Here is a 19,717-nt window from a genome sequence, read left to right on the forward strand (position 1 = left end):
CTGGAGGAATGATGCTGAAAATTCAGCTGCGCATCACAGAAATACATTACATTTTAAACTATATTAAAATAGAATAATTTTTTAGAATTAAAAATATAATTATTTTAAATTGCAATAATATTTCACAATATTTCTGTATTTTGGATCAAATAAATGCAGCCTTGATAAGCAGAAGAGACTTCTTTAAAAAACATTAAAAATCTTACTGATCCCAAACTTTTGAACGTCAGTGTATGTAGTACATGCATTCTGTCGTCTAATTGATAGTTTACTCTTTTTGCAAGTAAAAAGCTTTATTATATTTCTAAAAATGAGTATGTAAATATCATCTTACTTAGACATTATTAAAAAAATGTGCAGATTTGATTTCAATGATTGTTTTATTTCTTTAACTTTAAAATAATTACATATGAGCCGATGTCTGATTTATCTGTCTATAACTAAACAGTTGACAACAGCCAAAAATGCATTATTAATATTAATGACATACAGCCTTGTTATTGGAAAATTCACCTTATCGGTTTTGAAATATTCTGTAGCTTTAAGTATATATTTCGTTTTAAAAAAAGTGTTCAATTAAATTCAGCAATTGTTTTGCATATAATTGCTATTATTAAACTGAATTATACATAAAAGCATTATACATGTAATAGTGTGTGTAATATAATGTATGTATGTGTGTGTGTCTATATATATATATATATATATATATATACACATACATACATACATTATATTACACACACTATTACATGTATAATGCTATATATATATATAATACACAAAGTAATATTATGGGTCTTTATCTTATCTTTGCAGACTTGGGTCATAGACACCAAAGGATCCTGTACAAAGACAGCGGCTCCGACGTCCAACGTTGCTTCTGCAGCTCATAGCTTTTATGGACAGTCGAGCAAACCAACCACAGGAGAAAAGCGACCATCTAAACTCCCTGAGGCAGGTGGAAGTGTCCCTGCAAAGAAGCCAGCGGTGTCTGTGAAAGGGAAATGCGTGTCACACTCAGAAAATCGTTTCCGAGTGGAGGTCGGCTACTATGCGGACCTCATCACTGTATTCAAAAGCATTCCCTCTAAGAACTATGGTGAGCACAGACACGGTCTCTGCTGTCATTATTTGCAGAGAGCTTAGTGTGCTAATAAAGCTTAAAGGAATCCCAAAAATGTAGGTCATCCAAGATGTAGATGAGTTTGTTTCTTCATCAGATTTGGAGAAATGTAGCATTGCATCAGTGTCTCAGCACTGGATGCTCTGCAGTGAATGGGTGCCGTCAGAATGAGAGTACAAACAGCTGATAAAAACATCACAATAATCCACAAGTAATCCACACCACTCCAGCCCATCAGTTAACATCTGGAGAAGACAAAAGCTGTGTGTTTCTAAGAAACAAATCCTGACGGCACCCATTCACTGCAGAGGATCCATTGGTGAGCAAGTGATGCAATGCTATATTTCTCCAAATCTGATGAAGAAACAAGCTCATCTACATCTTGGATGGCCTGAGGGTGGGTACATTTTTGGGTGAACTATTGCTTTAAAGGAAAACAGCTGATGGCCTATAATATTTATGCATTTGTCATATATCTGCTGTCACAGATCCTGCTACAAAGATGTGGAACTTCAGCCTTGAGGACTACCTGATGCTGAGTATGTCATCATGAACGTTACTTAGCATACTTAAGCAGTGAGTGCATGCAAAAATATATCTGTTTCCTGTAGCACAGGGTGTAATGGAGTTTGCTTGTGTTTCAGTGGAGCAGGCAGCGAGTTTACCCTCCATCTCTCTCAAACCGCTGGATGGGATGGAAGGGCTGAATTTTTCAGCGTCCACCAGTCGACCCAAAGATGCAGCAGCTCTGGCAGCTCTGATGAGATTGTGTCAGGGTTGGCAGAAACCAGGTGCCATGGTAAAGGGGAAGTGCGTTTTAGTGTCTCGCTGTCGGGTGGAGGTGGATATTGGATACCAGGCCGATGTTATTGCAACCTTCAAGAAAATGCCATCCAAAAATTATGGTGAGTGTAATAGATTTACCACAAACTTGAATGGGGTACAAAATTGGGCCTATAATAGGAAGTCATGTGAAGTACATTATCATCACATTATTCTACAAACCCAAACCCCACTAATGTGACTTCGTTGACATGTAGTTGCAAAGTTACTTATAGTTAATAGAATGTCTAAAGTGGACTATAGAAATAAAGTGTAACCTCAGCGAATGTTCAGTGAAAGTTTGATTTAGAAGGTCAAACCAAATATTATTTGAGCTGTTTTATTTTTTTGCAACCAATGTAGTCTGGTGGAAGTCTAGCAATAAACATCAAAATGCATCAAACATACAATATAAAAATAAATGTCAAATGAAATTCAAAAAATTATAGGAATATTAAACGTTTTTTTTTTATGTAAGCTAGTTTAAGCCTAAGGTAGGGACTAGGCCATTTAAAATCAGCTCTTGCAATCAGTTTGTTATTGACAAACTTATATTTCCCATAAATTAAAGATGTTTGTTTAATCATTAATCGCAGTACAGAGTTTGATGAATACATTACAACACTACAAGTTGTGTGAAAATTAAACGAGATGGTTTGCTTCTCTTCCTGCCATACTGTTGCATGCAAAATGTGTGACAAAGCTTAATATTATATTTTTGGTAATTAAAATAAGTTAATTCATTTTTCAAAATATATAAATGTATTTTTAATTTATCTAAGAATTTTTTTTATTTTTTTTATTTTAACACTCAAAAAATGCTAATGCTTTTAAAAAATAATGGGTCACCAAATTGTGTGGAAAGTTCCAGAAGGCTTTCACATGTATCATGCACACATTTTATTCTTTGTTTATTATTAGACATGAAGACCAGAAAGTGGAATTTCCTGCTTGAGGACTACGGGAAGCTCAGTGAGTCATTTTAATTTTATTCACTTAAATTAATTCTTTTTCGAAGAGCATGAATGTAATCAGTGCGTATTAAATAGTGGAACATAAATTTAAGTTTACATTTCACGCTCAGGCCCGAGACATATTTTTATGCAAGTATGCAAATGCAGATGAGAATTCTTGCATTACTGTGGTGGTAAAATATAATTCATGGCACAGATATTTCAAGGTAACTCTACCTTCAAATGAATAATACTTGTGTTGCCTTATGAATTGTGATTTGACACATTTGTTTGTTTTATTCCTATATTTTTCATTCCTGTTCTTCTGAATACAGTTACATTTAAAGAATTTTTCAAGTATGACTTGCAGTTCTGAAAAAAAGGACAGAATTGCGGCATATAAACTCGCAATTGCAAGAAAAAGACAGAATTATGAGATGAAAAAGTCACAATTACTTTTTTATTTTTATATATAAAATAATAATTGCAAGAAAAAAAGTCTGAATTCTGAGTATGTCTCACAAAAAAAAAAAAGAGGTGAGATTACCTTTTTAATTTTTTTTAAATTTCATGGTGGAAATGGGTTTCTATATTATAGTTTGTCAATGTTTCATTTTATATACCAGTATTTTACTGTATTTCTGAACATAATAATATGTGACTTTCCTCTGGACTTGCAGTTTTGACCGGGTTGGACTTAAAGTCATGTGTGATGTATTTTTGGGAAAATACAGTGCATGTAGTTGATGGTGATGTCTTCTGTTTAGTGGTGGAACTGAGTGAGCTGCCTACGGTGGAGACCGAGCCTTTACCTCCCGCTGTGCTGCAGTCCTTCTCCTCTCAGTTTGAGAAGAGTGAGTCCAGAGCTCCAGTCCCTCCTGAGGCCGATCTCTCACACGTGGATCCGCATGTCACACGCAGCCTCATGCCCTTCCAGAGAGACGGGGTCAAGTAGGTCTGCATTACTGCTGTTTTAATGGGTTAAAAGTTAGTCGGTGGTTGATAGCAATGCAAAGGTCATGGGTTCGATTCCCGGGGAATGCGTGAACTGGTAAACACATAAACCTTGAATGCAACCTTAAAGTCGCTTATCTGAAATAATTGTTTTTGGTCCCCCAGAATGAAGGAGCTGGGTAATAATTTCCCCTCAATTTCCTCTCAGGTTAGGAACCTTGGTGTTTAACCAAACAAATCAATTCTGTTGTTAAGAACCGTTTTTTATCAACTGCGGATTATTTCCAAACTTAAACCGATTTTGTCTTCTCAAGACATGGAGAAGGTTATTCATGCTTTTATTACCTCATGTCTAGATTACTGTAATTCACTGTACCCCTTCAGATGGTACAAAATACAGCTGCAATGCTGTTGACCAGGACGAAGAAATGTGTGACCCTGGAGCACAAAAGCAGTGTTAAGTCGCTGGGGTATATTTGTAGCAATAGCCAACAATACATTGTATGGGTCACAATTATACATTTTTCTTTTATGCCAAAAATCATTAAGACATTAAGTAAAGATCATGTTCCATGAAGATATTTTGTAAGTCTCCTACCGTAAATATATCAAAACTTCATTTTTGATTAGTAGTATGCATTGCTAAGAACTTCAATTGGACAACTTTAAAGATGATTTTTTTGCACCCTCAGATTCCAGATTTTCAAATAGTTGTATCTCGGCTAAATATTGTCCGATCCTAACAAACCATACATCAATGGAAAGCTTATTTATTCAGCTTTCAGATGATTAATAAATCTCAATTTTGAAAAATTGACACTCAAGACTGGTTTTGTGGTCCAGGGTCACATACTGTATGACCACGTCACCCCAATTTTAGCTTCGCTTCATTGGCTCCCAGTCCATTTTAGACCGGTTTAAAAATCGTGTCGTTTGTTTTTAAAGCCTTTAATGATCAACTTCCATCCTATCTTAGGCTATGTTCACACTGTCACAGTTTTTGCACTTGACAACCGCATTTACTAACAGGTGCGAGTCTTGAAACGTCCTGTTCACACAGCAGCTTACAGTAGCGTCTCGAATACTGTCTGTATGAACGTGCAACGGGAGTCAAGCCCGTATTCCTTACCAGTTACCATAGTGACCATGTAATATCAAAGATGGTGACGTCCATAAAATTTAAAGTCTTATCACTTTCTGACACGACAAGAGTCCAATCAAGCGGCGAGTTCATCCGTCAAACCTTCATTAACCGACAGCAGCTTTTATATTTGGGCGGAGAGCAGAGCATTTGAGTCGCGCGCAGAACACAAAACTGACAGGAGCGGCTCCGGTGGAAAACTGACGGGATCTAAAACTTTCAGATGACACACAGCTCATTTCTCCGTCACTGTAATGCTACACGATATGCTTCAGACTACACGATATTTTTGTCGGTCACGATTACGATTTTGATGTCAGATTACACGATTTTGACTCCTAAATCTTTTCTTTCTTTGTTCTGTCGTGGTAGTCCCTCGATGACACATCATACAGGCAGGAGTACTGTTGCCACAGCTCCACGAACCTTTCCTCCATCTCACACCTAGCAGCACCATCATCTCTCTGTCGTTTTGCCATGTTTGAAACCTGTGTATGAAAGAGCTTCTGTGCTGCTATTGGTCAACGTCACCAGTGTGACAGAACTCGTCGTGGACGTCCGGGAAAAAAATTAAGCATGCTAGTCTTTCTGTCGTAATGTCGTGAAGCATCAGTTGTCGTCCACTATGACACACTACACCTGCTGAAACGATGGAATCTTGCGTCCTGACGCCCATTGTCATTTACGAATCCCCACGTCAAGCAAATCGTGGCAAAATTGGGCTAAAATCGTGTAGTCTGAACCGGGCATAAGTTACATTTTCAACGCACGGTAGACACGCGTTTGTGCAGCAGAGTGGCTCGCTCTCGCTCTGTATAATGTGACCGACAACTAGTTGTCCAGTCCGGTTCCGTTCACACAGCGCGTGTTTTCCGAGAATGCAGTTATGAGTCCTGAAAATTTACGGGTGTGAGTTTGGTTACAGTATTCGGCTGTGACGCCTGAAAATAACCGTACTGTGTGTGAACGTAACCGTATTAAGGACTCAAATACAGGACTGACAACCGTATTCTGCTGCTGTGTGAACGTGCCCTTATTCTTAATCCTCTGTCATCTACCAGACTTTTAAGATCTTCTGACAGGGCTCTTTTATCTGTGCCTCGTTCCCGTATAAACTAACGGAGATAGGGCTTTTTCTGTTGCCGCCCCCCCTTCTGTGGAACCTACTGCCTCTGGACATCCGCCTTGCACCTAAATCTCTACTCCTTAGCATTTTAAACTAACTTTATTTTTGTTTTATTGCCCGTTTTGTTTGGTTTTATTTAACTTTCCTTTACTTTGTTCAGCACTTTGGATAACTTTGCTTTGTTTAATTGTGCTATATAAATAAAATTTGCTTACTTGCTTGCTTACTTGCTTTGGATAAAAGCATTTGCCGAGTGCATGAAATGTAAATATATAATGTGATGTTTGCTGATGTGTCAGTTTTGCAGTGTCCAGAGAGGGCCGTTTGCTCCTGGCTGATGATATGGGTCTGGGAAAGACGGTCCAGGCCATCTGCATCGCTGCCTACTACAGGAGTGAGTGGCCTCTGCTGGTGGTCGCTCCGTCCTCAGTGCGCTTCACATGGGCCGAGGTACACACTCTTACTGTAGAGGGATGCTTTTTGAGGATGCGTGTCACACCTGTGCTACTGTTCAAAAGTTTGGGGTCGGTACGATTTTTTTCCCTTGCCATGGCTGCATTTATTTGATCAAAATACAGTAAAAACAATAAATATTATTACAATTTAATATAGCTGTTTTCTATTTGAATATCTGTTAAAATGTAATTTATTTCTGTGATCAAAGCTGTATTTTCAGCATCATTACTCCAGTCTTCAGAGTCACATGATCTTCAGAAATCAGTATAATATGCTGATTTGCTGCTCGAGAAACATTTCTGATTATTATCAATGTTGAAAACAGTTGTGCTGCACAATATTTTTGTGGAAACGGTGATACATTTTATTTTTCAGGATTCTTTGATGAATAGAAAGTTCAAAAGAACAGCATTTATTTTAAACTTTTGTAAGATGTAAAAGTCTTTACTGTCACTTTTGATCAATTTAACGCAGCCTTGATGAATAAAAATATTAATTTCTTTCAAAAAGACTCCAAGACAATACTGCGTCCAAAAAATTTTCGGCTGAGATTCAGAATTAACTATATTCTTGTGACTTTTATAATAAAGAAATTAACAGTCACATGTTTACCTAAGCCCTATTAAACGTTTTACAGTATATTAAAAATTACTTTTCTTGCATTTCAATTTTAGAGAATAAAAGTGTAAAACACTTCTGCACTGTTTAAGTAACGGAACATGCTTGTTTTCTGCATTACAATAGTTCATAGTTGTCGTTCTTTTGTAAATAATGTAAAAACGGAGTTCTGACGTATTTAGTTATATCAGTGGTAGTTAACGAAGCAGCTTTTGTCAAGGTTGCAGTCACCAAAATATACAAAAAAAAAAGATCTGCACACATTTTGCTATTGAAAATAAATGGCATCTGTGTTTTTTCTCTCTTGAAAAGCACCAGTCGCCAGTTTTTTCAACCATTTTTTAAGACTGCCTGTTGTGAAATCTGATTTATTAATTCATATTTTCCATCACTGCACCCTTGAGGAGGTACACGTTCTCTTCTTTCCCGGCAGGGATTTGTGAGGTTGTATTTTCAAGTTTAAAGGGAAACAGTGAATGTTTCCAGCGTTCCTCTGCAGGCTTTAGTCACACGACTCAACCTTCCTCAAAAGAGCTTGAAAGTCATATAAGAAATAGGTCCTCAAGGCAAAGTGAATTCTCGCTCTTTTCCCTCAGGCTTTCCGCCGATGGCTGCCATCCGTCAGTGCCGACAGCATTAATGTGGTGGTTACAGGCAAAGACAACCTTCGCTCCGGCCTCATCAACATCATCAGCTATGACCTGCTCAACAGGATGGACAAACAGCAGCCATCCAGCCCTTTCAGTGTCATCATTATGGTGAGAGCATGCAAACTTGTTTTTTAATCACTCTCATTTACTGACTGCATTAGAAAGTTAGTTAGATAAGAACTTGTGCATGTGTGTATGAGAGTCCAGCTTTTGTGTAACGAATGCAGTTTGTGATGAACACTTACAGCAAACTCATTTTCTTCACTTCACTTGTAAATGCCTGAAAAAATTGTTCTTTAAAAATATTTGAATGCTAACATCATATTCAGTTATTATGGAATAAAATATTTACTGACTTTAGTTGCATAATCTGTCTTTTTATTTTGGGACCTGTTATATGTATATATAATAAAAAAAAAATTATATATATTATTATTTTTATTTATTTACATTTTTTTAAAGAAATTAATATTTTTATTCAGCAAGGATGCATTAAATTGATCAAAAGGGAGAGTAAAGACATTTAAAATGTTTCAAAAAAATTATATTTCAAATAAGTATTGTCCTTTTGAACTTTCAGTTCATCAAAGAATCCTGAAAAATACAAATTTTCACAGTTTCCAGAAAAATATTCGTCAAATATAGCAGCAAATCAGAATATTAGAATGATTTCTGAAGATCATGTGACACTGAAGACTGGAGTAATGATGCTGAAAATACAGCTTTGATCGCAGAAATAAATGACATTTTACTATATGTTCATAAAATATGTTTTTACAATATTAGTGTTTTTACTGTATTTTATTTAAATAAAGACTTCTTTCAAAAACATAAAAAAATCTCAGTAGATTACATCTAGCAATGTATAACCTTGAAATATTAAGACTTTGAAAGGTTTTTTTGAGCTCTTCAAGCGTGGATGTAGTCGCAGGATGTGAATTGAATTCTCCTGTATTCTGTTTGTTGTACAGGACGAGTCTCACTTCCTGAAGAACATGAAAACAGCCCGCTGTCGGGCGGCTCTTCCTCTGCTGAAGGTTTGCTGATTCAGGCTTATTTTAGGCATCATTCATAGTGATGAAGTTTAAAACACCGTGGTTTAGTTGATCCTGTCCTGGTTTATTAAAGTTTAAAGTCTGTCTAGACTGCACAGACATTGGCTGCGTCTCAAAATCGACTGTGCTGCCGATTTAGAAAGCCTTGCTAGGAAAACCAGCCCAGAAAACCATAAAAACCTTAAGGTTTAATATTTGAAAGCGAAGAAAATAAGACAATTAGTATTGTAATTTTAATTTATTCCATTGTTTTATACTTTAGTCTATTTTTTATTTTACAGTGCAATGTGGTGGTTGAGTTTTCCTTCATTTTTGTCCTTGGCTGATCACATACCTTGTATGGATTTTGCAACTCAGCTGCACGTCTCATATAAAACTTATTGATAGGTTTTATATGAGAAGACTAGATTTGAATTGCACATACTGGAGGATTTCAGGTGACGTCATTCGATTGTTTTCGTTGTCTGTGATGCTGCTAATTACACGTCTGTCTGGTGATAACAGACGGCTAAGAGAGTGATCCTGCTGTCAGGAACGCCTGCCATGTCCAGAACTGCTGAGCTCTACACTCAGATCCTGGCTGTGAGGCCTTCCCTGTTTCCACGCTTCCATGACTTCGGCACACGCTACTGTGATGCCAAACAGGTACGTCCATCTGTATACAGGTGTGTAAAAGTGCAATGTAGGGCTGCACAGTTAATTTAAATAAAAACAAAATCTTCATTTGCCTTAGTGCACTTATTAAATCGCAAAGGCTGTGTTTTAATTAAATAAATACATGCACTGCGTGTTTGAGAGTGAAGCGTGGCACTGTGTTCGTTTACACGTGAGCAGCTCATGATCTGCCGTGTTTTCAGCGTCTCAGAGCGACTCGCTTCACAGCAAATGCTGCTTCACACAAACTCCGTCTCTGCATCACAGTCACTTTAACATTCATTTGGGAACGTAACAGGCACCAGCCATCTTCCCTTACTTGTAATGACAAGTGCTTATCAACAAAAAAAAAATGTAAGGGCTCCCTGTGGTTTTCCATCAAAATGCAAGTTAGTTTAACGTTTGAAAATTAAGGAATTAAGACAGCCATAAATATTAGTTTGGTAATGTAAAATTAAATTTATATTATTATATTAATATTAATAGAATATTAATATTATTTATAACAATGTATATTATTATTATATTTATATTATTTTATTTTTTGTTTCTTAAATACTCTCTTTTACAATTAAATATTACAACAGTCACTTCTTAAGTTATTATTTTGTTTTTATGTAGTCATTTTTATATTTTTATTTAGCAATAATTATTGTTTTATAGCCATATAGATATATGGTCACAACATTTTGGTGAAACTATGCAGCACTACATACAAACCTGGAATTTCTTTTTTTTATCGCAATTGCAAATTTAATCAGAAAATTTGAAATTTTATTTATTTATTTTTTTCCAAATCTTGCAGCCCTAGTACATTGACGTTCAGGAAAAAGTTGAAAATGAAGAAATTGATACAGCCATAAATATTAGTATTATAGTTGTACTAGTTGTAGTTATACAGTTATAGTATAGTTGTAAAATAAAATAATTTTTTATATATTATTTTTTATTAAATACTCGATTTTACAGTGAAATTTTACAACAGCATTTCATATGTTTTTTATTTAGTAATTTATATATATTTTGTAATAATAACTGTTTTTATTATTGTTATTATTATTATTATTATTATTATTAGTTATAGCCATATTGAGAAATAATTGTGCAGACCTACAAACAAGCACAGCAAACCTGGATTTTTAAAAAGTGCATTTTAAATTGCAATGTTTATCAGAAAAATCCCAATTAGATTTTTTCCCCAAATCATGCAGCCATAGTACAGTGTCAAAAGGGCAAACTGTTGTTGAGAAAAGCCGTTCTAAATGTGAAAGCGGTGTGGATGTGTGTTTGCAGCTGCCGTGGGGCTGGGATTACTCCGGCTCGTCTCATCTGAGTGAACTGAAGCTGCTGCTGGAGGAGTCTCTCATGCTCCGTCGCCTCAAATCAGAGGTGCTCTCGCAGCTTCCCGCCAAACAGCGTAAGGTGGTTACCGTGACGACAGACGGCATCAACTCCCGCACCAAAGCTGCTCTCAGCGCCGCTGCCAAAGAGCTCGCCAGAGGATACCACAGCGTGAGTGCAAACTACAATACAGCTGTGAAAACTAGTCTGATTTGAACATTTCTGCCAATATTTACTCACTCTCATCTTGAGTCATTCATCATAACAGCATATGGGTTTGGAATGAGACGAGAGGGAATAAATAATGGCAGAATTAGTGTCATGTGTCCGTTACTGTAGCAGAGCTTTTCTGTGTTCATGTGCAGAAGTCACAAGAGAAGGAAGCACTCATGGTTTTCTTCAACCACACAGCAGAGGCCAAGATCAGAGCCATCGTGTACGTAAAAACAAAAACACCACAGCTGAGTTTCATGCAGTTCCTTCAAAACTATAACTCTATTAAGAAACATGCACTGTTATTATTAAGGCCAGTTGACACCAGTACCGATAACTATATTAGCAGTAGAGGTCGACCGATAGTGGATTTTGCCGATACCGATAGCTAGGTTGGACCACACTGGCCGATACCGATTAATTAACCGATAGTTTTAAAATTGATACTGAACAAAAACTAAAATAGTGCTTTATTAACAAAAATAGTACTGAACCATACTAGTAGTAGTAGTAAAAAAATTAAATAAATAATAGTAAATGTTGAAATTAACACTCTCTAACAAGGAACAATACTTACACAGCTTTCATTAATCTTATTACTCTTATTTTAAAGTGTTACCATTTCATTTCAACTGTCATGCTTAAAGATGCACATCTTTAAATATATACACAAAGGCTATAGCATTGCATCCACATCAACAGACAACAATGTTCTGTGCATTCTAAGCGCACGCTCATCTGCCGCTTTAAATTCTCGAGCTCGTTACAGCAGGATAGATTCTGATTGGCTGTCAATATTTTATCGTTCATCAGCTGGAAAAAATCGTTTTGAAAGGGATTCCAACGATATCGTTTCTCTTTGTCTTTATCGTTATAGTTGTGGTGTGGACTCTGCTATTCTTTAATATTGAGAACGATTTTTAGAACTATATCTTTATCGTTATCTTTATAGTTATTGTCCTTGGTGTGAACGGCCCTTTAGGCACGACGAGAAGCGGAGTGCCTAAAATCCCCTTAGCTGTTATAAATTCACTGTAAACCACGGCTTCACAGGGCTTATTGCTTTTATAAAACGGTTATTCCATATACGTAGTAAGGTTTCACAAAATAAAACAGAGCAAATAAAGTGTAATGATATTAATAAACACAGTATTCTTCAGTCAAACAATGTAGTCCCTCAGAAACGGTTGTGATTCCAACAAAGTGGTTGTTGAGCAACACACAGAAGTAAACAAAGGTGTATGTTTGTAGAGTAATTTACAACAGCTTCGAACTTGGCTCAACCAATCAGAAGCAAGGACCGGAACGATCCGTTTTATAATATACTGTACATTCTATATCAATGCATTTAGAATGAATCATAAACAGACCTTTATTTAAAGATGGAAGAACTTTTATGATTTATATCAGTAACTGGTCTCTTTATATTGTAGCTTTTGCAATAGTTTAATAAAATCAGTGGGATACTCAAAGCTGTGTGTTACAGCATTTGAAAAAATTGCGAACTATTTTAAATAACTAATAAATAATGATTAATATTTTATATTATATATATATATTATATTTGATATAAAAATGTATTTTTTTATTTAAAAAAGTAAATAATAATAATTGATATAATAGTATATCAGTTACTAAATCGAGACTGCTTGCCTCTGTTTCTCAGGGAGTACATCTCAGACATGCTGGAGTGCGGACGAGAGAAGTTTCTGGTGTTTGCTCATCACAAGCTGGTGCTGGACAGTATAACCAAAGAGCTCGCTGAGAAGGTCTGTCCAAATGAACTGTTTCTTCACAAAAATCTAAAATACCTTTTAACATTTGCCATCAGCTGCCAGCAGACCAAGATGGAATGTTCTGATTTAGAATTTTTAGAATGAATTCAAAACAGCAAAAACCAAATTAGCCAAATTGTGAGCTGCACAATATATCATGGTCTTATCAGTTATTGCTTATTTGATTTGATTTGATATTTAACTGTGGGCTTTCTTTTCATAATGAGTTCAAACTTTGCAGTAAAGCTCTTCTCCATACATCATGCTGTACATGATTGTTGTGAAATGTGTGTGATACCTTCATTTCTTTAGTCTGTAGTGTGTTTTAGTCATGTTTAGTACATTTCACAATTAATTAGCAGATAATTGGTATCAACCTGTATGTATTTTTTATTTATTTTCTTCTATTTTGTTTATATTATTATTATGCAATTTTTCCTAAATACACAATTTTACAGTGAAATATTACAAGAGTAATTCTTATTTTGCTTATATTTTTTTTGGTACTATTTGTATATTTTTATTTAGTAATAATAATAATTATTATAATTTTTTTATAGCCATATTGATAAGTGATTACAAAATGTTGGGACACATTTATTTATTTTTTTATTTTTTTATTTTATTTATGATATAATTTGTATTTATTTATTTATTTTAGGGGGGTGGGGGCACGTACAATATTAAACATAAATATTTCCATTTGATAGAGAGTTCTTCACAGTTCCTTTGTCAAGTCACCATAAAAAAAAACAACAACAACAAAAAAACCAGTGTCCTTAACTAAACTGGTTAATAAATATAATCATATGTTGCGTATGTGGACCAGGTTTCTGTCACAGGTTGGGTTGAGTAGATACTATCTGAGCAGTGCTGTGCTGTGTGTGTGCAGGGAATCAGTTACATTCGTATCGACGGCTCGACGGCGTCCGCGGAGCGTCAGCAGCTGTGTGACAGATTCCAGTCGTCACAGAAGAGCTGCGTGGCTGTTCTGTCCGTCACCGCCGCTAACATGGGGCTCACGCTGCACTCGGCCGACCTCGTGGTGTTCGCCGAGCTCTTCTGGAACCCCGGAGTGAGACACAGACACAGACATGTTCAGTCCAGACATTTACAGGCTTCCCACACGCGTGAAAACCTGGAGACGTGAGGGCAAACTGACCTCCAGACCTGACGCAGTCATGCGCTAAAATATTTCATTGGCTTGAGATTGCTATTTGTTAAAGCAAACTGTAAAATATTAAAATTAAAAATGAAAAGTCCTTATTCAGTAATCATGACTTAAAGTCATGGAAATTCATTGGTCGTAAGGTGTGGGAACCCTGAATTTAGACCTTTATCTCAAGCTTAATTGTAAGACTTTTAATTAATTAATTAATTAATTTGCTTACTTTTTACTTATTTGTATAAATAAGTTTATTTAGTAATAATAATAATTATTATAATTTTTTTATAGCCATATTGATAAGTGATTACAAAATGTTGGGACACATTTATTTATTTATTTTTTTTTTTATTTTATTTATCATATAATTTGTATTTATTTATTTATTTTAGGGGGGTGGGGGCACGTACAATATTAAACATAAATATTTCCATTTGATAGAGAGTTCTTCACAGTTCCTTTGTCAAGTCACCATAAAAAAAAACAACAACAACAAAAAAACCAGTGTCCTTAACTAAACTGGTTAATAAATATAATCATATGTTGCGTATGTGGACCAGGTTTCTGTCACAGGTTGGGTTGAGTAGATACTATCTGAGCAGTGCTGTGCTGTGTGTGTGCAGGGAATCAGTTACATTCGTATCGACGGCTCGACGGCGTCCGCGGAGCGTCAGCAGCTGTGTGACAGATTCCAGTCGTCACAGAAGAGCTGCGTGGCTGTTCTGTCCGTCACCGCCGCTAACATGGGGCTCACGCTGCACTCGGCCGACCTCGTGGTGTTCGCCGAGCTCTTCTGGAACCCCGGAGTGAGACACAGACACAGACATGTTCAGTCCAGACATTTACAGGCTTCCCACACGCGTGAAAACCTGGAGACGTGAGGGCAAACTGACCTCCAGACCTGACGCAGTCATGCGCTAAAATATTTCATTGGCTTGAGATTGCTATTTGTTAAAGCAAACTGTAAAATATTAAAATTAAAAATGAAAAGTCCTTATTCAGTAATCATGACTTAAAGTCATGGAAATTCATTGGTCGTAAGGTGTGGGAACCCTGAATTTAGACCTTTATCTCAAGCTTAATTGTAAGACTTTTAAATAATTAATTAATTAATTTGCTTACTTTTTACTTATTTGTATAAATAAGTAAAATATTTTCTTATATTTGTCATTTTTGATATATTTTTTTGATATATATTATTATAAAATTAATGTATTATCAGATGTTGTAAAAGGTCACCTTTTTCTTTACATTTTTTATCATTTTAAATGAATACTTCAGTGAATACTTCGTTTATTTTAATATTTCTTTTAAATTAACTTTATATTTCAGTTTAGTTTTAGTTAATAAAACTAAAAATTTTATTTTTTTAAAAATGTATTATTATAACATAAGTGTATTATTAGATGATGTAACTGGTCACCGTTTCTTAATTTGTTTTTATTATATTAAATGAATACTTCAACTTTTAATTTTGTTTAAAATAATTTTAAATGGAACATAGGATGTCACACCACGGGGCATGTCAAATTTCCTAAATATTAGCAAGTCATTATAATTATAAAAAAAATATTCAATGCATAAAGGTGTGTTTTTATTAGTTTATTAGTAAATTATTATTTATTTTAATACATTTATTAAATTAACTTTAAAATTCAGTTTAGTTTTAGTTCAGTTTTGCAAAGGATTGTTAATTTCAGTTGCATTTTATTTCATGGAGTTTTTATTTTTTTTATTTTATTTTTTTAAATAAGTAAGCGTAAGGAATCAGTTAATATTTACATCCAAAATGGATTTTTCACTATTTACATTTTTTGTGAAATCATCAAATTAACCGGAGTCTGTCATGAGTCTTATCAATTTAATCTGGCACTGTCATTTTTCAACCAGTTTTAAGTTTAGATTTAGTGTTAGTTTACTTGCCGTTATTAGTTTCATTTGATAAAAATCTTTTTATATGAGGAACGATGGTTTTAGTATATGATAACCCTGATTCTCAGGCGCTGCAGCTTGTGTAGCGTCCTCTCTTCCTGTGGAGATGGTTAGACTGCCAGACTCAGATAAAAGCATCTCCATGAATCAGCGGAGGAGTTCAGTCTGGAGCAAGCTCTCATCTGGCTTCAGCAAAAATGACTTCATAAATGTAAGTGATGTGGAGAGCGCTGCCAGAACACTTGTGAAAGGCGTTTATTTCCTGATTCAGGTCCTGATTCAAGCAGAGGACCGGGTGCACAGGATCGGACAGACCAGTAATGTGGACATTCATTACCTGGTGGCTAAAGGCACAGCGGACGATTACCTCTGGTGAGGGCGATCTGCAGACACCACAGTCATGAAAAACCTGCAGATATCAGGGAATTTTTCATTTCTTTTCTTCAGACCTGGAACAGGTGGTGGGAGGGAAGGATTGAATTATTGGTTTCGGTAGGGGGAAACTATGTTTCAAGAAATTTAGAATTTAAGTATTTATTACTTGCTATCATTTTTTGGTCGCTTCATAATATTTGCAATAATTGTGACTCTTTCAGATCATATATATACATATATTTAAATTTTGTTTTAAATATTTAAAATAAATTTTAAATTTAAAAAAATATATATATATTTTCTTCGGATCTGCAATAGTTGGTGGGAGAGAATGATTAAATTATTGGTTTTGTTGCAAAAAATTAAAACCCAAATTTTGCTTAATTTTTCCAATAATTGTGAATTTTTAGTATCATATATACATTACAAGCTGTAACTGGTCATCTTTTATTTTATTTATTTTTCCATTTTAAATCACAGTTTTTGCTCTCAGTTTAAATGGTTGCTACAACTATTTAAAATTGTTTGAATTTTTTAAATAAGTTTACCCATAGGACGTGTCAAATTTTCAAAATATTAACCATTATAATTATAAAAAAAATAAGAATATTTAAAAAAAAAAAAAAAAAAAAAAAAATTTTTTTTTAGTAAATGATTTGTTATCTTAATGCTTCTTTTCAAATTAACTTTAAAATTCTGTTTAGTTTATTTCTTCGGTGGGTTCTTAATTTTAGTTCTGTTTTATCATGTTTTGCACGCATGATGCCACTGATTGGCCTTGTCTCTGTTTTTACACTGTTTTAATGGTTGCTACAACTATTTAAAATTGTTTTAATTTTTTTAATAAGTTTACCCATAGGACGTGTCAAATTTTCAAAATATTAACCATTATAATTATAAAAAAAATAAGAATATTTATAAAAAAAAAAAATTAAAAAAAAAAAGTTTTTTATTAGTAAATGATTTGTTATCTTAATGCTTCTTTTCAAATTAACTTTAAAATTCTGTTTAGTTTATTTCTTCGGTGGGTTCTTAATTTTAGTTCTGTTTTATCATGTTTTGCACGCATGATGCCACTGATTGGCCTTGTCTCTGTTTTTACACTGTTTTCTGTTTCTCAGGCCCATGATACAGGAGAAGATGAATGTTTTGGAGCAGGTCGGTTTGTCTGAATCCAACATTTCAGAGAAAGCAGAATCTGCCAGCTTTCACAGCAAGGTTAGTATGCACTCTTTTTATCATCTGCATGTGACATTAGAACGGTTAAAAATCATATTCAACCAGCGGTAAAATAACTAGACTTCCATTGCACTTTTATTTATTTGTATTATTTATTTTTTCGCTTAATGTTGAAAGCTTTAGAATATATTTAGCTGATTTTAAATAAATTCAAAATCAAAGTTGATAAATATCTGCATAAATATTGCAAAACAGTTAATAATGCTAATTGAAATAGTTATTGAACATATCTGCCATCGCTGGAGAAAAATGCATTTTTCCCTGTTTGTCAGGATCCTCATCAGCTGACCATCACTGAGATGTTCCAGAGGTCCTTTGATGAGGAGGAGATGCTTGCTTTAGTTGATCAAGATCAGTAAGAATGCACATTTCTGCATAAAATAACATGACTTGTTTCAGTTGCTTTGAAAACCAATCACTGGACTGTCACAAAATGACTAAATAAAGCCTAATGATTTTTGAAACCGCTGTCAGATTCAACCAAACTAATCAGCCTTTCACCAAATAATTAATAAGGAATAAAAACAGACAAGAGTGTTTTCACAGTGTTTAATTCACAAGAGGATGTAAATTCATATGAGATGATTTATAGCTGCCTTCAGATCCAAACTGATGGAGAACAAAAGAAACCATCATATCATTATGTCTTCCAAACAGGGTTATTATCATTAACTACAATTAAAAACAATAACTTGAAATAAACCATAATTGAAATAAAATATAAAAAATACATTTCAAAATTAATTTTCATTTAGTTAAGTTGAAGTACTAAAATAACTAAAACTATATAGACATTAATACAAAAATTAGCTAAAATTGAAATAATAAAAATAAAATATAACTCAAAACAACAAAAACTACAATAGTGTATCATTGATACTAAAAAAACATTTACAGCTTAAAGGGATAGTTCACCCAAAAATGAAAATGTGATGTTTATCTGCTTACCCCCAGGGCATCCAAGATGTAGGTGACTTTGTTTCTTCAGTAGAACACAAACTGAGATTTTTAAGTCCAGCCGTTGCAGTCTATCAGTCGTATAATGCATGGCAATGGTAACAAAATCTATGAGAGTAAAAAAAACATGCACAGACAAATCCAAATTAAACCCTGCGGCTCGTGACGACACATTGATGTCCTAAGACACGAAACGATCGGTTTGTGCCAGAAACCCAACAGTATTTAAATCATATTTTACCTCTAATACACCACTATGTGCAAGTGTCTTTGGGCGCGCGCACGGCTTCCGGTGCGTGAGGTGTGTACGCGCTCTGGCGTAGTTTACACGCCAGAGCGCGTACACACCTCACGCACCGGATGCTGTGCGCGCGCCCAAAGACAGTTGGACATAGTGGTGTAAAATATGATATAAATACTGTTCGGTTTCTGGTACTGTTTTGTGTCTTAGGACATCAATGTGTCGTCACGAGCCGCAGAGTTTAATTTGGATTTGTCTGTGCATGTTTTTTTTACTCTCATAGATTTTGTTACCATTGCCATGCATTATACGACTGATAGACTGCAACGGCTGGAGTTAAAAATCTCAGTTTGTGTTCTACTGAAGAAACAAAGTCACCTACATCTTGGATGCCCTGGGGGTAAGCAGATAAACATCACATTTTCACTTTTGGGTGAACTATCCCTTTAATTACATCAAATATAGTTTGAGACCTTGTATGAACTGATTCTTTGAACGAGTCATTTCTTTGTGAATCAGATTACCCTGTTGTTTAATTATAGTAACACTGCTTCTCATGAATGTGTTTGATGTGAGTTAATCACGTAAACCTCACCTTTATCCGTCTGGTTCTTTGACAGATGATTGTACAGATTTCATACGTTTTCCTGATCCCCTGAAATACAGAAGACAAACTTCTCATCACATTTACCTCACAAGTAAAAGTTGAAATAAAGTGTATTTATCATTCCAGAATAAGATTACTAACTTTGTGTGATTAATGTTAATCATGTGTTTGATTAACAGATTACTCAATCTTGAGACATGGGGCAAAAAAAAAAAAAGAGTACAGAACTGAAATAAATGAAAGTTAATTCACCAAAGGAATCATTTCTGATTAATCCTTCTCATTTACGCTTGGATGCTTCATCCATTTGTATTCAG

General features: G+C 34.8%; 1 protein-coding gene across 3 annotated transcripts in view; it reads left to right on the forward strand.

Annotated features, from left to right (window-relative positions):
- Positions 1 to 19,619, forward strand: part of smarcal1 (SWI/SNF related, matrix associated, actin dependent regulator of chromatin, subfamily a-like 1) — a 24,516-nt gene extending 4,897 nt beyond the window's left edge. For all 3 annotated transcript variants that reach the window (XM_016253461.1, XM_016253459.1, XM_016253460.1), the window contains exons 3-19: positions 820 to 1,102; positions 1,615 to 1,665; positions 1,771 to 2,031; positions 2,870 to 2,920; positions 3,669 to 3,852; positions 6,422 to 6,572; positions 7,793 to 7,954; positions 8,818 to 8,883; positions 9,406 to 9,546; positions 10,849 to 11,067; positions 11,262 to 11,332; positions 12,776 to 12,878; positions 13,777 to 13,959; positions 16,253 to 16,353; positions 17,478 to 17,574; positions 17,868 to 17,950; positions 19,414 to 19,619. In XM_016253461.1, the coding sequence (XP_016108947.1) occupies positions 820 to 1,102; positions 1,615 to 1,665; positions 1,771 to 2,031; positions 2,870 to 2,920; positions 3,669 to 3,852; positions 6,422 to 6,572; positions 7,793 to 7,954; positions 8,818 to 8,883; positions 9,406 to 9,546; positions 10,849 to 11,067; positions 11,262 to 11,332; positions 12,776 to 12,878; positions 13,777 to 13,959; positions 16,253 to 16,353; positions 17,478 to 17,574; positions 17,868 to 17,950; positions 19,414 to 19,417 (2,211 nt within the window). In that variant the 3' untranslated portion in view covers positions 19,418 to 19,619. The remainder of the gene's footprint in view (positions 1 to 819; positions 1,103 to 1,614; positions 1,666 to 1,770; positions 2,032 to 2,869; positions 2,921 to 3,668; positions 3,853 to 6,421; positions 6,573 to 7,792; positions 7,955 to 8,817; positions 8,884 to 9,405; positions 9,547 to 10,848; positions 11,068 to 11,261; positions 11,333 to 12,775; positions 12,879 to 13,776; positions 13,960 to 16,252; positions 16,354 to 17,477; positions 17,575 to 17,867; positions 17,951 to 19,413) is intronic.
- Positions 19,620 to 19,717: the final 98 nt, after the last annotated feature.

The sequence above is a fragment of the Sinocyclocheilus grahami genome, unplaced genomic scaffold (genome assembly GCF_001515645.1).
Source record: "Sinocyclocheilus grahami isolate Dianchi unplaced genomic scaffold, SAMN03320097.WGS_v1.1 scaffold1183.1, whole genome shotgun sequence".
Lineage (NCBI taxonomy): Eukaryota > Metazoa > Chordata > Actinopteri > Cypriniformes > Cyprinidae > Sinocyclocheilus > Sinocyclocheilus grahami.